Source organism: Gastrolobium bilobum, unplaced genomic scaffold, assembly GCF_033153095.1.
Source record: "Gastrolobium bilobum isolate Gb01-03AN ecotype WA unplaced genomic scaffold, APGP_CSIRO_Gbil_v1 utg89274, whole genome shotgun sequence".
Classification (NCBI taxonomy): domain Eukaryota; kingdom Viridiplantae; phylum Streptophyta; class Magnoliopsida; order Fabales; family Fabaceae; genus Gastrolobium; species Gastrolobium bilobum.
The window spans coordinates 159780-179908 of NW_026896067.1; the positions used below are offsets into that span (position 1 = coordinate 159780).

Consider the following 20129-nt stretch of genomic DNA (forward strand, 5'->3'; position numbering starts at 1 on the left):
TAACCAGGGATCTTGTCCCATTATTATTTTTCTCCTGAAATCCAGAAAAGTTCAATATACAAAATATGCATATGAATCCATCCATGGATTCCTACACAATTTAGCTCCGAGCCAATTTTTATCAAACTTAAAACTTTGTGTGATTACTGAAGCAAAGAAATAGAGAAAATGAATTATTCAATTTCATAATTGTAATCTTCTTGAACGAATTTAATTGCTTAACGTTTCAACATGTTGAGATAAAAACTTGTGTCAAGAAATTATGAAAACAAAAATATATAGCCCAACTTAGAGATCTGGGGAGATAAGATGGGGGAGAGCGATCTAGAAAAGGAGAATAAAATTTAAAACCAACGGTAGACGATTTAACATAAAATTATCCAAAATACATATATGCCTTTGTAACACAAACACTTATTTCTGTACTAAAAAAAAGAAGAAAAAAAACACAGACACTTATTTAAATATTTGAAAACCTTCAAGCATTTAGACAAGTAGACAGAATTGGTGAACCAAAGCAAAACTCTTAAGGAATGTAAGCATTTGGGGGTAACCTTGGGGTAACAATAGCAGAAAGAGGGACCTGTTTCTGTAAGGCAAGCCCAAAGGCCTCTTCCATGTTCAACTCCCCAACACCATTTGGTAGCTTCCATTCAAATGAATGCACCAATGTGCCCAAAATGTAATGAACAAGCACAATCCCCATCCTAGTCCCAGCACAAATCCTTCTCCCAGCACCGAATGGAATTAGCTCAAAATCATTTCCACGTGGATCAATTTTGGCATTTTTCCCACTGAGAAACCTTTCTGGATTAAAATCCAATGGGTTATCCCACACATCAGGATCTCGTCCTATGGCCCATATGTTCACACTCAGCCTAGTGTTCTTGGGGATGTAATAGTCATTCACTTGGCATGGTTCCGCAGAGATTCGAGGCAAGTTCAGTGGGGTTGATGGATGCTTTCTGAATGTCTCTTTGCAAATTGCTTGCAAATAAGGAAGCTTCTGCAGATCAGATTCTTGGAGGCGTCGTTGCTTGCCTATGACTTGGTCCATTTCTTCATGAGCTCTTCGCATGATTCTCGGGTTTTTCAACATCTCTGCTAGTGCCCACTCTATGATACTGGAAGATGTATCAGTTCCTGCGGTGAATAGATTCTATTCCATGCGAGCATATAGGTAGTTAGAAAAAAATCTCAAACTATAAACATTATTAAAAAAAAAAAAAAAAAAACATAAAAAAGACAAACCCGATATATAGGGTCTATTGGGAGGGTAGGGATGAGAGTTCAATATTTATAGCCTTATCCTTATACTTTTACGTTCATTATAGCCAGCTTTATCTTTATATTTTTGCAAAAAAATAAAAATAAAACTTATTTTTTAAATTCAAATTAATAACCTTCCTATTAAAAGAAACAACTTTATCGTGCTCTCTTGAGACATCACTTTCCGTGGTTCCAATTCCTAAAGCTCTTACCCAATGTAGGGGCACGCTTAGCTAACATTTTAATGTACCCGAGCTCTTGCCCATTTTAATGTACTTAAGCTTATACCCAAGAAAATAATAGCTTATAGACTGCTTTGTTTAGTTTCATTCTACTTATCAAATATCAACGTCATGTTTTCATTCTATTTATTTGGTATTTTGTAAACATTTTAATGCTAGAAGAGAAAGAGAATAAAATACGTCATAGTTAGGTAAAGAAAAAATATTCACAGTAAATTAAGAAAAGAAAGGTAAAAGAATAACTATTATATTTTATACAAAATAGAAGAAAATTTTTTTAAACAACATTTAAATATTATGATATAATTTTTTTTTATTTTCCTTAACTGGGAAAAATTATGAAGATGTTAAAATTATCACGTAGAGTTAAAAAAAAATACGTGAATGAAATATTGGCCTAAAGATAACTTATAAGATGTTATATAGAAAGTATAAGGCACGCAACACATGTTTTTAGAATCTATCCTTGCCCCGTTGCTTTAGTCCAGTTATTGCGTTTGGATTATATAATTGCACTTTCAGTTAATTTGTTTTAGTTTAAAGTAAAACAAATAAAAAATAAAACAGAAAGACAAAATTCAGAAGTGAGCAAAGGGTTATACCAAGAGCAGTGCCTTGATGTTGGTGAGTGTTAGTCTCTCCCCATCAGAGCTTTCTCTATGATGAGTCATGACAACGTCTAAGAAATCAGGTTTAACCTTTCTTTTATGACTAGAAGCCGCATGTTCCTCGATCATCTTTGTCAACAACAAATCAAACTTCTTGTGTAAGATCTTCATTCCACGCTCTATGCCTTGCAAGTCCAACCATGCAAGAGAAGGTATAAAATCACCAATGTTAAAGTACCCAGCAGAGGTCATGAGCTCAACAACCATGTCTTTGAACTCATTTGACTCAGAACCTTTTGACTCAAACACACGACGACTTAGTATCACTTGACCAATCATATTAGCCATGGCATAAGTCAACATCTCAGCCACCCCAACAGCCTCACCTTTCTTGCTACAATCATACATTGCACGAAGCATATACCCCATCTCTTGGTCTCGAACTTGTGCCCAATCATCGAGAGCCTTTCCACCAAGCATGTGCAAGTTGCTTAGTTTCCTAAGCAACTTCCACCTAGACCCATAATCAGCAAACACCATGTCCTGTGCATCATAAGCTAAGTGAGTTGCTCCAGCATTTGGAGGACGGTTTGAGAAGTTTTGGTCAAGGGTTTTGAGAAATGCACGCGCTGCAGCAGGAGTAGAAGCCACAACCATGCTATTTGTGCCCATTTTGAGGTACATAACGGGTCCATATTTTTTGGCCATTTTTGAAAGGGTGACATGAGGCATGCTTCCCATGAGTGGAAGTGCACCTAAAACTGGCCAACCTCTTGGTCCAGGTGGGAGTTTTCGGTGTTGGTTTTTGAGAAGTGAACGAAAAGAGAAACGGGTAATCAAGAAGATCAAAATGGACACAGCAATTTCTTTGAGAAGGAACAGAAAATCGAGGTTGGCCATAGTGAGGCTCGCTAGCTAGTAGCTATGAAGCGTGTGTGACTGTGAACTACGTACTGATGACTCAAGAAAGGAGTACTGAGATATTTAACATGCGTGTCAAATACCGTTAGGAAGAGTCCTTCACGCATGTCACGTTTCCACCAATGTTTACCAAACAAGGACAGTGGAGTTTATCCTGCTTCGTGCAGTATTTGCCCTATATTTTCCTGTTTTCAGCAGTTGCTAAATGCTGATTTCATTCATTCCTAGCTACCAAAGAATTCTAAAAAAAGAAATGAGATTCTTACATATTTTCATTATACTATATTTTACATTCTTTTAACGAGTATTTATTACCTTGCTAATTGTAATGCACTGTTTGTGCGGAACAATATTAACTAGACACACTTTCGCATACACATTTTTCCATAATATTTTACAAACTATATATTAAACTTATTCAACCAACAATCTATTTATGGTTGACTATGGAGTTTATGGCAGAAATTTTGATAAATGATAAGTACTTAAGTGATTAATGATGGGTACGTTAGGGCGTGTGTGAGACTTATTATTATTATAAAAAGTAATTTATTAACACGTTTTCAAAGTTGTCAACAAAGAATGATAACTTATTGAAAAGATGTTATCAAGCTTTCTCTCTTGTCAAAATTATTCGGACACTAGTATCTTTTTCAAAAAAAAAAATTAAATATCTTGTTAATGACTTAAGGAAAACAAATAAATAAATAAATAAATTTGAACTAGTAGCAAGCATAAGCACTTGATCATAATTGATTTTTATTTTGGGAAGAAAAAATTGAGAGTAAATGGCAAATGTTTCTTTGTACGGTCAGAATAGATATTTGAACTTAGCGATTTATAGAAGTAGGGAAATTTTTATCCTCAGAGTACACTCCAAAGGCTATTCCACTTATTGAAAGGGCAGGTGCATTGAGCTTCGCCATCAGAAAAAAGATGAGACTAATCCTCTAATCCAGGAGAGAGGCATAATTTGAACACTTGTCTCAATCAAATCCTTAGAAGCTCAATTACCAACTGAGCTACTTTGGGAGAAGTAGGGAAAATTTAATTCACTGGTTTGCTATTACAAAGTTGTGTCAACCATTAATGTCCTCACAGTTAAATTAGTAAGATTTTTTAATGAATTGGGTTTTCATAAACCTTTCTGAATTTGGAAATTGATTAATCCTTGCAAACTAGGAAAGTGGCAAATCTGGGGGCAGGTGAGCTGATATAAAGTGTGCAACCAAAAAGTCCAAGTCCAACCTAACAAGTGCAAGTGATTGCAGCTAACGTTCTTTTGTGGAAGAATAGCTTCTTCTTTTCTTTTTCTTTTTTTGTATAAAGTGGAAGAATAGCTTTTTAAAAACACGATGATTGATTTCAGGCTAAAAGTGAGTTCAGTGATTTTTACCATAACCGTAAAGGGAAACCTTACTGAAGTGATGTTTAGCAGTGGAAAGTCCAAATTTATTGTGGTAGATGTTACAGGTGTCGCAACTTGCGAGTTCATAGCCTCATTTTTTAACGGGGTTACTCTGCTACCCATATTTTCTTAAAGTATCAGTGCTTGATTTATTTGTAAAATATTTATTATGAATTTAATGTTTGTTATTTTATACGAGATAAATTTATTTTATACCCAAACATAAAAGTGTATACGGTTCATATAGAGTAGGGGTGCTGATCAGACCAAATACAATATGGACTGGCAAAAATGTAAGAACTCGCGTTAATTAAGGAATTTAATTAAATAAATAAGATTATTAGGAAATAATTCCATAATTGACCCTAGTAATTATTACGAGGCTTAAATAATTATGGTAAGTGATTAATAATGTTGAAAGTCATTTTTCTGACGAAAGGTGCAGATACTGGTTCTGCTTCGCGGTATAAATGTGTACCGGTGAAGTATCCCGAAAAATTATAATAAATGTATGAATATTCCTATATTAATATTTAGGACTGGAATATCAAGTTTGAAGTCAAAATAATGAGAACTGGTGTCAAAGCTAATACTGTCAGCGTGAAAAATGCGTACCGAAAAAGTGTTGCAAAAAAATAAAATAAAAATATTAAAATTCCTAGAAAAATATCTAGGTTAAGAATCTAAAATTTTAGAGTTAAACGAAGTGCGGAACTAATTAAACTAATACTGTTAGTTTACCTTAAGTGACAATATAAAAAGAAAAGGGGATCAAAACCCTAGTTTTTTTTTTAAGAAACTTAGCAGCTGAGTGTGGTTTCCCTTTGGAGTTTCTTGGAGTCTTAGCTTTCTTCTCCAAAGTTTTCATTTTTCTCCTTTTCTCCTCCATTGAAATATCACCTAACCATTAAAGCTCTAGTCTTGTTGAAGGAGAAACCATTGTTGAAGGTTTTGGGTGTTTTCTCAACTCCTAAAGCTTTCATTTTTCTGTTCTAAAAAGGAACCACGGTAAACTTAACTATCCCTTTTGTGAATTCATAATTTTGAATATAATCTTTATTATATGTTACTGTTGACTCACAACTCATATTAATTTAAAAATCATTAGCATATGTTACTGTTATTGTGCGTTATCTCTGTAGATGGCCATTGTTTGGTCACTTTTGTTTTATCGGTTGTTGTGAATTCTAAATAAAAGTCTGCACTTTTGTGTAAGAAATCGGTCACTGTTAGTGAAGATGGATAATGTTTTTCTGAATCTATATGTCCAAGTTGCTTTTATATATATATATATATATATATATATATATATATATATATATATATATATATATAAAAGTTTGTTTACTTTCGTACAGGGAGAGTACAGGGAGCCGTATATATAAAAGTTTATTTACTTTCGTACAGGGAGCCGTGTATAGACTTTAGTTTCGTTTATATATATATATATATATATATATATATATATATATATATATATAGATATATATATATATATATATATATATATAAATAAATATATTTTGTGGTTATATATATATATATATTTATAAAATAATAATTATCTAAAATTAATTAAGTTAAACGATATATTTTAGAAATGATCTCCAGGTTCGAAATGAAAAAGAAAATAATACCCGATTTTCTTGGAATTTTAGAATATGTATATTGATACTGTGATGGTCATTGAACCAGATCTGTGAGCGCATTGGATTCTATTTGTGGTGTGGACCCTTGTGATACCGAGTTAGGAGAGCCTTGAGAGAAGGGGCATTTGGTTATCTCATGTTGGGAGGTTTGGTGAGTGGGACACAGGAGGATTTCGCTGGCATTTCTGTGGTTGGAGAATTCCTCGAGGTGTTTTGTGAGGAGATTCCTGAGTTTCCGCCACAGCGGGAGATAGAGTTCTCTATAGATTTGTTTCCTGGTGTGGGGCCTATTTCATTAGCTCCATATCGGATGTCGCCACTAGAGTTGCCAGAGCTGAAGAAGCATATTGAGGATCTTTCAGCGAAAGACTTCATTCGACCGAGTGTGTCTCCATGGGGAGCACCGGTCATCTTTGTGAAAAAGAAAGATGGGACTATGGGATTGTGAACTGACTACAGGCAGCTGAACAAGGTGACAATCAAGAACAAATATCCCCTTCCGCGTATTGATGATTTGTTGGATCAGCTCAGGGGTGCTTGTGTGTACTCGAAGATTGATCTCCGGTCCGGATACCATCAGATTCGGGTGAAACCGGAGGATGTCCCAAAGACCGCGTTTCGTTCGAGATACGGTCACTATGAGTATATGGTGATTCCTTTTGGACTCACCAATGCACCTGCAGTGTTCATGGATTACATGAACAGAATTTTCCAGCCGTATTTGGATCAGTTTGTGATCGTCTTCATTGACGATATCTTTATTTACTCTAAGACTGAGGAGGAGCATGCTGAGCACCTGAGGATTGTGTTGCAAGTGCTTAAGGAGAAAAAGCTTTATGCTAAGCCTTCGAAATGTGAGTTTTGGCTCAAGTCTGTGAAGTTTCTTGGGCATGTGATTTATGCTGAGGGAGTTACAGTGGATCCCAACAAGATTGAGGTCGTGTTAGATTGGGAGAGGCCCAAGACAGTTACTGAGGTGAGGAGTTTCTTGGGTTTGGCAGGTTACTACCGGAGGTTCATTAAATGATTCTCCACGATGGTTCTACCATTGACTCGCCTTACTCGGAAGGAGATTCCATTTGTGTGGACTCACGAGTATGAGGAATGCTTTCAGGAGTTGAAGGAGAGACTGACGACTGCACCTGTGTTGGTCCTTCCTGATCCTGCTGAGGAGATTGAGCTTTACACTGACGCCTCCGGAAAGGGGCTGGGCTGTGTGTTGATGCAGTTGGGCAAAGTGATTGCCTATGCTTCGAGGCAGCTGAAGCCTCATGAGGAGAACTACCCAACTCATGATTTGGAGTTGGCTGCTATTGTTTTTGCTTTCAAGATTTGGAGGCATTATCTGTTCGGTATGAAGTTTGCCGTGTTCAGTGATCACAAGAGTTTGAAGTATCTGTTTGATCAGAAGGAGCTAAACATGAGACAGAGGAGATGGATGGAGTATCTAAAGGACTACGACTTTGAGTTCAAGTACCATCCTGGCAAGGCCAATGTGGTAGCTGATGCTCTGAGTCGGAAATCCGTGAGTCTTTCCAGTTTGATGATTGGTGACTATGATATTATTAAGAAGTTTTGAGATCTGACGGTGACCTCTTTGTTTGGGGGTGCACTTCTCGAAATGGAGACCGTTAGGGTTGAGAATGAGCTCATGGAAAAGATTAAAGAGACGCAAGTGCAAAGAGAGTGTCTGGATTACGTGAAGAACCAAGATGGTTTGTCTTGGAATGAGGATGGTTTGATGACTTTCCAAAAGAGGATTGTGATTCCTCGAGGTCCTTTGACCAAAGAGGTGATGGAGAGGCCCACAAGGGCCAATTTACTATACACTCTGGTGCTACAAATATGTATCAGGACTTGAAGAGAAGTTTCTGGTGGCCGGGAATGAAGAAGGACATAGCGGTCTATGTGTCCAAGTGTTTGATTTGCCAGAAGGTGAAGATAGAACACCTGAAGCCGTCTGGTAAGCTTCAACCTCTTGAGATTCCGAAATGGAAATGGGAGAGCATTTCCATGGACTTCGTGGTGGGTTTACCGAAGACTCAGGGTGGTTGTGACTCTTTCTGGGTCATTGTAGACAGACTGACCAAGTCTGCCCATTTTCTTCCAGTAAAGGTGAGCTTCACTACTGAGCAGTTGGCCAGACTTAATCTTCGCGAGATTGTGAGGCTTCACGGGGTGCCCGAGAGTATCATCAGTGATAGGGCCCCAAAGTTCACATCTCGGTTCTGCGAGGCGTTGCAGGGAGCTTGTGGTACTCAGTTGAGATTGAGTACAACCTATCACCCTCAGACTGATGGACAGACTGAGCGGACCATCCAGACCTTGGAGGACATGTTGAGGGCTTGCACATTGGAGCAGAGTTCAGCATGGGATAGGTACCTGCCATTGGTTGAGTTTTCTTACAACAACAGTTTCCATGCTAGCATGGGCATGGCACTCTACGAGGCACTGTATGGTAGGAGGTGTCGGACTCTTACCTATTGGTCTGAGGTTGGAGATAAGGAGTTATTTGGCTTGGACTTTGTCCAAGATACTACCCAGCAGATCCAGATGATCAGGGAAAAGCTGAAGCAGACGCAGAATCGCCAGAAGAGCTATTAAGATGTCAAGCATCGACCACTGGAGTTCAGTGAGGGTGAGATCGTGTTTGTGAGACTATCATCTGTCACTGGTGTTGGTCGGGCCCTCGGAGTGAGGAAGCTTAGCTCGCGATTCATTGGGCCATACCAGATTCTTCGTAGGGTAGGGCCTGTTGCCTACCGGCTTACCTTGCCTCCAAACTTGGCCAACATCCACGACGTGTTTCACGTGTCTCAGCTTTGGAGATACATAGCAGATCCATCGCAAGTGGTGCAACCCGATGATATGGAGGTTCGGGAGAACCTAAAGACTCCCGTTGGACCACTCAAGATTCTCGATCGTGGCGAGAAGCAGCTGAGGAGCAAGACCATTCTAATGGTCAAGGTGCAGTGGACAGGATGAACTCCTGAGGAGTGCACTTGGGAGCGTGAGGACGAGCTTCTCCGGCAGTACCCTGAGTTTCGAGACAAGTATGTTTCTGATTTTGAGGACAAAATCCTTAAAAAGGTGGGGTGAATGTAAGAACCTGCACCTTTAATTAAGGAAATTAATTAAATAAATATGATAATAAGAAAATAATTCCATAAATGACCCTAATAATTATTATGAGGCTTAAATAATTATGGTAAGTGATTAATAATGTTGAAAGTCGCTTTTCTGACGAAAGGTGCAGATATTGTTTCTGCTTCACGGTTTAAATGCGTACCGGTGAAGTATCCCAAAAAATTATAATAAATGCATGAATATTCCTAGATTAATATTTAGGACTGGAATATCAAGTTTGAAGTCAAAATAATGAGAACTAGTGTCAGAGCTAATACTGTCAGCGTGAAAAGTGCGTACCGAAAAAGTGTTTCAAAAAAATAAAAATAAAAATATGAAAATTCCTACAAAAATATCTAGGTTAATAATCTAAAATTTTAGAGTTAAACGAAGTGCGAAACTAATTAAACTAATATTGTTAGTTTACCTTAAGTGACAATATAAATAGAAAAGGGGATCAAAACCCTAGGTTTTTTTTTTAAGAAACTTAGCAGCTGAGTGTGGTTTCCCTTTGGAGTTTCTTGGAGACTTAGCTTTCTTCTCCAAAGTTTTCATTTTTCTCCCTTTCTCCTCCATTGAAACATCTCTCAACCATTAAAGCTCTAGTCTTGTTGAAGGAGAAACCATTGTTGAAGGTTTTGAGTGTTTTCTCAACCCCTAAAGCTTTCATTTTTCTGTTCTAGAAAGGAACCAAGGTAAACTGAATTATCCCTTTAGTGAATCCATAATTTTGAGTATAATCTTTGTTATATGTTACTGTTGATTCAGAACTCATATTAATTTAAAAATAATTCGCATATGATGCTGTTATTGTGCGTTATCTCTGTAGATGGCCATTGTTTGGTCACTTTTGTTTTATCGGTTGTTGTGAATTCTAAATAAAAGTCTGCACTTTTGTGTAAGAAATCGGTCACTGTTAGTGAAGATGGATAATGTTTTTCTGAATCTACATGTCCAAGTTGCTTTTATATATATATATATATATATATATATATATATATATAAAAGTTGGTTTACTTTCGTACAGGGAGTCGTATATATAAAAGTTTGTTTACTTTCGTACAGGGAGCCGTGTATAGACTTTCGTTTCGTTTATATATATATAATAAATAAATATATTTTGTGGCTATATATATATATATTTATAAAATAATAATTATCTAAAATTAATTAAGTTAAACAATATATCTTAGAAAGGATCTCCAGGTTCGAAATGAAAAAGAAAATAATACCCGATTTTCTTGGAATTTTAGAATATGTATATTGATACTGTGATGGTCATTGAACCAGATCTGTGAGCGCATTGGATTCTATTTGTGGTGTGGAACCTTGTGCTACCGAGTTTGAGTCGGAGGGGCATACGGATACAGGTAAGTTTTCGTGTCCTCGGATTGATCTGTTGTTTGTTCCACCGACCTCCTTGGGAGGGTGGTTTATATGCATGGCATGCTTTTATGAAAATGTTATATGCATTGATATATGCCTGAGATATGTGAATATGTCTGTTGATTACTTACACAATCAGACTGCGACTCTAGTGTGTAAGGCATGTAGGGTATGGAAGTGATGTTGTTTACTTACACAATCAGACAGCGACTCTGGTGTGTAAGGCATAAGACTGCGACTATTATGTTTAGATGGGTCGCAGACGTGCATAATCCCTATCCTATTCCCTGGCCAGTCGAACCGCATTTGCATACATCACATGATTACTGAGTTAAATGTTAGCTCGTTGAGCAAGAGATTATGATGTCATGAAATATATGCTTAACATGAACATGCATTGAAATTACTGTTTTGAACTTATATTATGCCTGTAAGTGAGCTTGGGGGAAGAGTCCTTAAGGACCCCTTGTCTTACTGAGATTTCGTTGTAGAGATCTCACCCCACGTTTGGGGCACATTTTTCAGGATCAGGTACCTCAGAGGTTAATACCTCAGGCGGCAGGAGGCCGGAGCTGAGTTGAGATTTATGTTTTTATGATGATATGCTTGGATGCTGACATGTTTTACATTTATTATCATGTTATTGGATTTGAGACTCTGTTGGGCTTTGTTGCCATATTTGGTGAGCATGGGGATTGTTCATGCCACATTGATGTTAGTTATGCTTGTAGTTTTGAGTTGTATAAACTATCAGGATGGTCCGGTCTACGTGTTGTAGTTCCGTGACTAGAGACACAGTTACTTAATATATGAGGTATTTCAGTTGGTTGATTGATTGCAAATTACATACAGGCATTGTTTTGGAAATGAATTAAGTAATTCAACTTGGTAATGATAATGACGTCATAATTGAAAAGAAAAAGTTATTCCACATTCTTTTAAATTAAGTGTGGCTTAATCCGATGACATGTTAACAAACCGGGTATACACGGGATGTTACATTTTATGGTATCAGAGCACCTTCTAGGGAAAAGCCTGTATGTATTGCAATGACTTAGGATTTCTGCAGTGTGTTTTGTCTGTTGTGTTTCCTTTGGGTTTTACTATGATGATGCATGCGTGACCACATTGCGTGGGCCTGATCAACTCATTCTTTGTGTAACTTTTGCAGAGTCATGGTACTACCTCGGAGGGACCGAGAGACACGTGAGGGTCAACCCGACCCGGTCCTGGCTGCATTGGCTGAGATGCAGGCGGCTCGACAAGCCGACCAGGAAGCCGTGAGAGTGGCTAACCAGGCTATGCTGGACGCTGTCAAAGAGGCGAATAGGAAAGCCACAGAGGATGTGTTGGAGGCTAATCGTCTGGCTAACATGACCATGGTGAGGGTCATGCTGGAGGAGATGAGGACTGGTCCTGTTGGTGGCCAGCATCCTCCGCCACCACCTCCACTGCCACCACCACCATTGCCTCCACCCAGTCATCAAGACGAGAGTCAGAGCAACATTGAGGGTGCCACTCATCTTACTGGGATGATGCAGCCCTACCTCGAGCCTGTTGAGGATAGAGATGAGATTGACCGCCGGCTGAATGCTTTCCATAAGCATAAGCCACCTTCTTTTGATGGATCGTATGATCCTATTGCTGCAGCGAGATGGCTTAGGCCCTGGACAAGATATTCAGGGTGATGCAGTGTACTGACCCACAGAAGTTGATGTTTGCTACTTACATGTTGGAGGGCGACGCTCACGAGCGGTGGACGAACACCTCTCTGGCTTATGAGATGCAGGGTCATGTCATGACATGGCCATTCTTTGAAGACTGCTTCCTAGGGAGATATTTTCCCTACGACGCGCAGGAGCGTAAGCAAGGGGAGTTTGATCACCTGGTACAAGGCTCGTTGTCTGTAGACGACTACTTGGCTAAGTTCAATGAACTGGCTAAGTTTGCACATTTCCGTATTGCCATGCCTACTCCAACATTTTTGGCTGCTAAGTTCCGCAGGGGACTTAATGAGGAGATAGCTGACAGGATTGCTGGAGCGGCATCTAGAGACTTCGGCACTTTGATTCAGCAGTGTCGAGACATTGAGGACGTTTGCATTGTGAGTAAGGCTAAGAGGGCCAAGGTAGCTGAGTTTAAGGGAACCAGCGGTTCCACTTCCTGGAAGGACAGGAAGTTCGGTGGAAAAGGGAAGGGGAAGCAGTTGGCTGCTAGGCAGGCGCCTAGTCAGTTCAAGAAGACTTCTTCACAACAGGGAGGTTTTGCTAGACCTCTTTCTACACCTAGATGTGTAGGATGCGGAAAGGAGCATGTTGGATGTTGTGCTATTAGAGAGCTGCTATGTTTCAAGTGTGGAAAGAGTGGCCATATGGCCAAGGATTGTTATACTTCAGTTGCTGGGGCCTATTTCATTAGCTCCATATCGGATGTCGCCACCAGAGTTGGCAGAGCTGAAGAAGCATATTGAGGATCTTTCAGCGAAAGACTTCATTCGACCGAGTGTGTCTCCATGAGGAGCACCGGTCATCTTTGTAAAAAAGAAAAATGGGACTATGCGATTGTGCACTGACTACAGGTAGCTGAACAAGGTGACAATTGAGAACAAGTATCCCCTTCCGCGTATAGATGATTTGTTGGATCAGCTCAGGGGTGCTTGTGTGTACTTGAAGATTGATCTCCGGTCCAGATACCATCAGATTCGGGTGAAGCCGGGGGATGTCCCAAAGATTGCGTTTCGTTCGAGATACGGTCACTATGAGTATATGGTGATTCCTTTTGGACTCACCAATGCACCCGCAGTGTTCAAGGATTACATGAACAGAAATTTCCAGCCGTATTTGGATCAGTTTGTGATCGTCTTCATTGACGATATCTTTATTTACTCCAAGACTGAGGAGGAGCATGCTGAGCATCTGAGGATTGTGTTGCAAGTGCTGAAGGAGAAAAATTTTTATGCTAAGCCTTCGAAATGTGAGTTTTGGCTCAAGTCTGTGAAGTTTCTTGGGCATGTGATTTATGCTGAGGGAGTTGCAGTGGATCCCAACAAGATTGAGGCCGTGTTAGATTGGGAGAGGCCCAAGACGGTTACTGAGGTGAGGAGTTTCTTGGGTTTGGCAGGTTACTACCGGAGGTTCATTAAGGGATTCTCCACGATGGTTCTACCATTGACTCGCCTTACCCGGAAGGAGACTCCATTTGTGTGGACTCACGAGTGTGAGGAATGCTTTCAGGAGTTGAAGGAGAGACTGACGACTGCACCTGTGTTGGTCATTCCTGATCCTGCTGAAGAGATTGAGCTTTACATTGACGCCTCCGGAAATGGGGCTGGGTTGTGTGTTGATGCAGTTGGGCAAAGTGATTGCCTATGCTTCGAGGCAGTTCAAGCCTCATGAAAAGAACTACCCAACTCATGATTTGGAGTTGGCTGCTATTGTTTTTGCTTTCAAGATTTGGAGGCATTATCTGTTCGGTATGAAGTTTTCCGTGTTCAGTGACCACAAGAGTTTGAAGTATCTGTTTGATCAGAAGGAGCTGAACATGAGACAGAGGAGATGGATGGAGTATCTGAAGGACTACAACTTTGAGTTGAAGTACCATCCTGGTAAGGCTAATGTGGTAGCTGATGCTCTGAGTCAGAAATCCGTGAGTCTATCCAGTTTGACGCTGGGTGACAATGATATTATTGAAAAGTTTCAAGATCTGACGGTTACCTCTTTGTTTGGGGGTGCACTTCTCGAAATGGAAACCGTTAGGGTTGAGAATGAGCTCATGGAAAAGATTAAAGAGGCGCAAGTGCAAAGAGAGTGCCTGGATTACGTGAAGAACCAAGATGGTGTGTCTTGGAATGAGGATGGTTTGATGACTTTCCAAAAGAGGATTGTGATTCCTCGAGGTCCTTTGACCGAAGAGGTGATGGCAGAGGCCCACAAGGGCCAATTTACTATACACCCTGGTGCTACAAAGATGTATCAGGACTTGAAGAGAAGTTTCTGGTGGCCGGGCATGAAGAAAGACATAGCGGTCTATGTGTCCAAGTGTTTGATTTTCCAGAAGGTGAAGATAGAACACCAGAAGCCGTCTGGTAAGCTTCAACCTCTTGAGATTCCAAAATGGAAATGGGAGAGCATTTCCATGGACTTCGTGGTTCGTTTGCCGAAGACTCAGGCTTGTTGTGACTCTATCTGGGTCATTGTACACAGATTGACCAAGTCTGCCCATTTTCTTCTAGTAAAGGTGAGCTTCACTACTGAGCAGTTGGCCAGACTTTATGTTCGCGAGATTGTGAAGCTTCACGGGGTGCCCGAGAGTATCATCAGTGATAGGGACCCAAAGTTCACATTCTCGATCGTGGCGAGAAGCAACTGAGGAGCAAGACCATTCTGATGGTCAAGGTGTAGTGGACAGGACGAACTCCTGAGGAGTGCACTTGGGAGCGTGAGGACGAGCTTCTCCGGCAGTACCCTAAGTTTCGAGACAGGTATGTTTCTGATTTTGAGGACAAAATCCTTAAAAGGGTTGGGTGAATGTAAGAACCCGCACCGTTAATTAAGCAAAATTAATTAAATAAATATGATAATTAGGAAATAATTTCATAATTGACCCTAGTAATTGTTATGAGGCTTAAATAATTATGGTAAGTGATTAATAATGTTGAAAGTCACTTTTCTGACGAAAGGTGCAGATACTGGTTCTGCTTCGCGGTATAAATGCGTACCGGTGAAGTATCCCAAAAAATTATAATAAATGCATGAATATTCCTAGATTAATATTTAGGACTGGAATATCAAGTTTGAAGTCAAAATAATGAGAACTGGTGTCAGAGCTAATACTGTCAGCTTTGAAGTAAAAATATGAAAATTCCTAGAAAAACATCTAGGTTAAGAATCTAAAATTTTAGAGTTAAACGAAGTGCGGAACTAATTAAAATAATACTGTTAGTTTACCTTAAGTGACAATATAAATAGAAAAGGGGATCAAAACCCTAGGTTTTTTTTTTAAGAAACTCAGCAGCTCAGTGTGGTTTCCCTTTGGAGTTTCTTGGAGTCTTAGCTTTCTTCTCCAAAGTTTTCATTTTTCTCCCTTTCTCCTCCATTGAAACATCACCTAACCATTAAAGCTCTAGTCTTGTTGAAGGAGAAACCATTGTTGAAGGTTTTGGTTGTTTTCTCAACCCCTAAAGTTTTCATTTTTTGTTCTAAAAATGAACCAAGGTAAACTTAACTATCCCATTTGTGAATCCATAATTTTAAGTATAATCTTTGTTATATGTTACTGTTGATTCAGAACTCATATTAATTTAAAAATCATTAGCATATGTTACTGTTATTGTGCGTTATCTGTGTAGATGGCCATTGTTTGGTTACTTTTATTTTATCGGTTCTTGTGAATTCTAAATAAAAGTCTGCACTTTTGTGTAAGAAATCGGTCACTGTTACTTCGAACCGCATTTTCATACATCACATGATTACTGAGTTAAATGTTAGCTCGTTGAGCAAGAGATTATGATGTCATGAAATATATGCTTAATATGAACATGCATTGAAATTACTGTTTTGAACTTATATTATGCTTGTAAGTGAGCTTGGGGCGGAAGAGTCCTTGAGAACCCCTTGTCTTACTGAGATTTCTTTTTAGAGATCTCACCCCACGTTTGGGGCACACTTTTCAGGATCAGGTACCTCAGTGGTTAATACCTCGGGCGGCAGGAGGCCGGAGCTGAGTTGAGATTTATGTTTTTACGATGATATGCTTGGATGCTGACATGTTTTACATTTATTATCATGTTATTGGATTTGAGACTCTATTGGGATTTGTTGCCATATTTGGTGAGCATGGGGGTTGTCCATGCCACATTGATGTTAGTTATGCTTGTAGTTTTGAGTTGTATAAACTATCAGGATGGTCCGGTCTACGTGTTGTAGTTCCGTGACTAGAGACACAGTTACTTAATATATGAGGTATTTCAGTTAGTTGTTTGATTGCAAATTACATACAGGCAATGTTTTGGAAATGAATTAAGTAGTTCAACTTGGTAATGATAATGACGTCATAATTGAAAAGAAAAAGTTATTCTGCATTCTTTTAAATTAAGTGTGGCTTAATACGATGGCATGTTAACAAACCGGGTATACACGGAGTGTTACACAAAGTATATCGGGCCTAATCACACACGGTTGATGTTGTGAGGATGCAATGATCAGACCAAATACAATATGGATTGGCCAAAGTATATCGGGCCTAATCACACACGGTTGATGTGGTGAGGATGCTCTTCTTCTTGGGCTTGAGGTTGCTGATGATAGAATACAGACTTTGCTCCTTTGTTATCGTGATCCTTGAATCAGGATGTGGGGGGTACCTGCGATGACACTCTGATGCTTAAGTCAGTATCAGTTGCAGGTGTGAGTATATTCTTAATGAATTAGATGATCATACCTGCACATGTACCCTCGTTTTATATAGTGGTTCTGTTGCCGCCCTCTGAAGGCGATATGGCCTCTGAGTAGCTGCTTCTATGCTGCAGGTTTGGCTAGAGCCTGAATAGCCTTATCTTCTTAATGTTGAGCTATCCTGATAGAGTTGCGCCGAGCTGGTGCTGTCCTTTGTTTATTAGCTCAATGGCGCAGTGATTTTGCCTTGGCTCTTAAGTTAGCTTTCGTATCTTTGGAGTTTATGCCAAAGGGCAGTTTTATGCGCGATGGGGGCATCACGTCATGCCCTTCATGATATTGGGCTTCTTTATATATCTTTGGGCCTCTAATGGGCCTACTATATTTTATCCAGATCAGTTGCCCCCTAGCTTGCAATTTTGACATGTGGCAAAACTGTGAGGTATATATATATTTGTGCGTGATAGATTTCTTTGGCGCGGTTATATGTTGCTGTGATAGCCATGTTGAAATGTCATCTTGATTTTTAGCCGCTTAAGAACAGTGGATTAGACGTTAATTGTCAGAAGCATTAAATACTATTGTAATTACGTGGGTGTTTTATGGGTAAGTGTGGGTTGTTTTGAAGTGCAAACGTTTTACCTTCTTCCCACGTGTCCCTGTAAAACCGTTTAACTCAACACGTTTTGTGACCTTCGGAATATCCGTTTGATAAAGTTTTCATATTTGTACTGAGCTATTCGGTTTGGAGGGAAAACTTGTCATTGTAACTATAGGAGATCCTTTGTTCCTCAACATTCGCTTACTGCCTCTGCTTTTCCAGTGTTGACACGTCCTGCTCATAGTTTGATTCATCTGAAGTATAAATCTCAGGTATGCTTTTCGTGATTTTTAACTACCTCATCTGTTTCATCGTTCTACTTTGTGCTTGGGTATGTCTGATAATCGCAAATTTGTAAATTTTATCAGATTATCCGAACGGTCTGGCTCGTCCAATCCTCCCTCTAGATTGTTACCTAGGTCAAGGTCGTTGGTAACCAGGGAAGCGTGGCTTACTGACAAGTGTGTCGCGCCCTGTTCAAAGTTTTTGTGAATGATAGCAGTTTCCCTTTTGTTCGTCGACTTGAATTTGTTTCGTCTTCGCGACAACCTGATCGCGAAAACGCGAAAACTCTTTCTCAACAGAGTTCATATTTGTTTCCAAAGATTTCCTTTAGAATGACTGGTCCTATTTTGATTTCAAGTGATTCTTCTTCGAGTTCTGAATGTAGTTATAGGTCTGTTAATACAGTAACCCTAGATCGTCCTCTTCAAACTCATCGCGCGATACTTCATCTCCTATCGCACAAGATTCTTGCAGTCATAAGAGTCACAGTCCCTTACCTTTAAATGTAATATACCCAGCAGGATATCCTTTTAAGAAAAGGAATTTTGATAATTATAAATCTGCATTTGATGTCTCTGCTTCCTCTAACTCGTGTTCCTCTACTGATTCTTCTTCTGAATCAGATTTCATTTCCCCCCAAATCAAGGAAATTATGGCCAGACGTGGTGCTGGTGAGAAGAAAAAGCAAAAGCTGAATATCGATACAAAGAAGAAAGCATTACAAATTAATCCCGAAGGAGAATCCCCGGTCAAACATAATCTTCGAGATGAAGAATCCCTAATGTAAGAACCCGCACCGTTAATTAAGGAAGTTAATTAATTAATTATGATAAATTAGGAAATAATTCCATAATTGACCCTAATAATTATTATGAGCAAGGTAGTGAAAATCGAGATTTTACCTAAAATCGGAAAGGGAATAAAAAATCGTAAATCGTAAAATCGTAATAAAAATCGTAGATTTTACCTGCACTCTAAAATTAAATTTTTATATGCATATGCTTATGTATAAAAACAATTAAGAAAAAATAGACTACCTGCCACCATCCTTATACATTTGCATACAATTGTCACACTCTAAGGGTCTAAGCTAATAAATCATTCAAGTTATTATCATCGAAGACATTCTGTTCCACGTGATCTTCATCATTCAAAATTGTCTTCATCTAAACTTTCATCATGAGATAAAGTTCTTTCATTTTCCACAATCCATTCATCTTCGGATGAAACATCAGCAATGTTATATTCAACAATTTTTCTAACTTGCTTAAAATCATTCCAATAGTTAAAATCGGGATTTAAATCTTAAAATCGGGACTTAGGTTAATGTCTAAATCGGGATTTTATATTGGAAAGGATTTTAAGTGAAATCTAAACTGTTTTAGCAAAAATAAATCGTTAAAATCGGGATTTTAAGATTTAAATCCAGATTTTAACTACCATGATTATGAGGCTTAAACAATTATGGTATGTGTTTATTAAAGCTGAAAGTCGCTTTTCTGACGAAAGGTGCAGATACCGGTTCTGCTACTCGGTATAAATGCGTACCGATAAAGTATCGCGGAAAATTATAAAAAGTCTGTATATGTCACTAGAATAATATATAGGACTTGTAAAACAAGTTTCAAGTTAAAATAATGAGAATTGGTGCCAGAACTGATACTGGCTATGGAAAAGCGCGTACCGAAAATGTGTTGCGAAAAATAAAATAAAAATTTGATAAATCTTGGTGAGTTTTTGGTGCTGACTTTTGGTTTGGTGAAGTGTGAAGCCATTATCTTGGTAGTTGAAGCTCTAAGTGTCAACCTTTGTGAAGAAAAACCAAGCCTCGTGTGCCATTTTCGTGCACCTTGAGGTCTGGACTTTGGGGGCTGTTTGTTGAGCTCCATGAGCTTTTGCTACTCTGTTTGAGTCTTGGGTAAGTGTGACCAACCATGACCTTGTGTTTCCTTTACTAAAAATGAAGCCTTGATGCATGTAACAAGCTAAAGATCATAACTTAAGGTTGGGTAAGGTTAAACACACCTTAAATCGCATGTTTGAGCTTCTGTATGCATGAAATGAACCACCTTTGGGAAGGATATCTCGCGAAATGCAGAACTGCATTCTGTCGCGAAATATCCGGATATGGATATACAGATATTAACATCCAGATATGATATCCGAATATTGATATCCGGATATGAGGATCTGAATATCCGGATATTGATGTCCGAATATTGGCAGAGAGATATCCGGATAT

General features: G+C 38.9%; 1 protein-coding gene and 1 long non-coding RNA gene across 2 annotated transcripts; one reads left to right on the forward strand and one right to left on the reverse strand.

Annotated features, from left to right (window-relative positions):
• Nucleotides 1-399: 399 nt before the first annotated feature.
• Nucleotides 400-3019, reverse strand: LOC133297599 (flavonoid 3',5'-hydroxylase 2-like). Its single transcript, XM_061496766.1, has 2 exons — nt 2114-3019; nt 400-1159 (listed from the first exon to the last, which is right to left on the reverse strand). The coding sequence occupies exons 1-2, from the start codon at nt 3017-3019 to the stop codon at nt 527-529; spliced, it is 1539 nt and encodes a 512-aa protein (XP_061352750.1). The 3' UTR covers nt 400-526.
• A 2256-nt stretch (nt 3020-5275) lies between these two features.
• LOC133297588 (uncharacterized) lies at nt 5276-16515 on the forward strand. The gene is made up of 3 exons (XR_009749664.1): nt 5276-5456; nt 10514-10593; nt 16281-16515. It is a non-coding gene; the product is annotated as an uncharacterized LOC133297588 (long non-coding RNA).
• The last annotated feature ends 3614 nt before the right edge of the window (nt 16516-20129 follow it).

Coding starts and splice junctions, on each gene's coding strand:
- LOC133297599 (XM_061496766.1), bottom strand. CDS start 3,019: ATGGCCAACCTCGATTTTCTGTTCCTTCTCAAAGAAATTGCTGTGTCC. Junction 1,160..2,113: donor ACATCAAGGCACTGCTCTTG/GTATAACCCTTT, acceptor CGCATGGAATAG/AATCTATTCACCGCAGGAAC.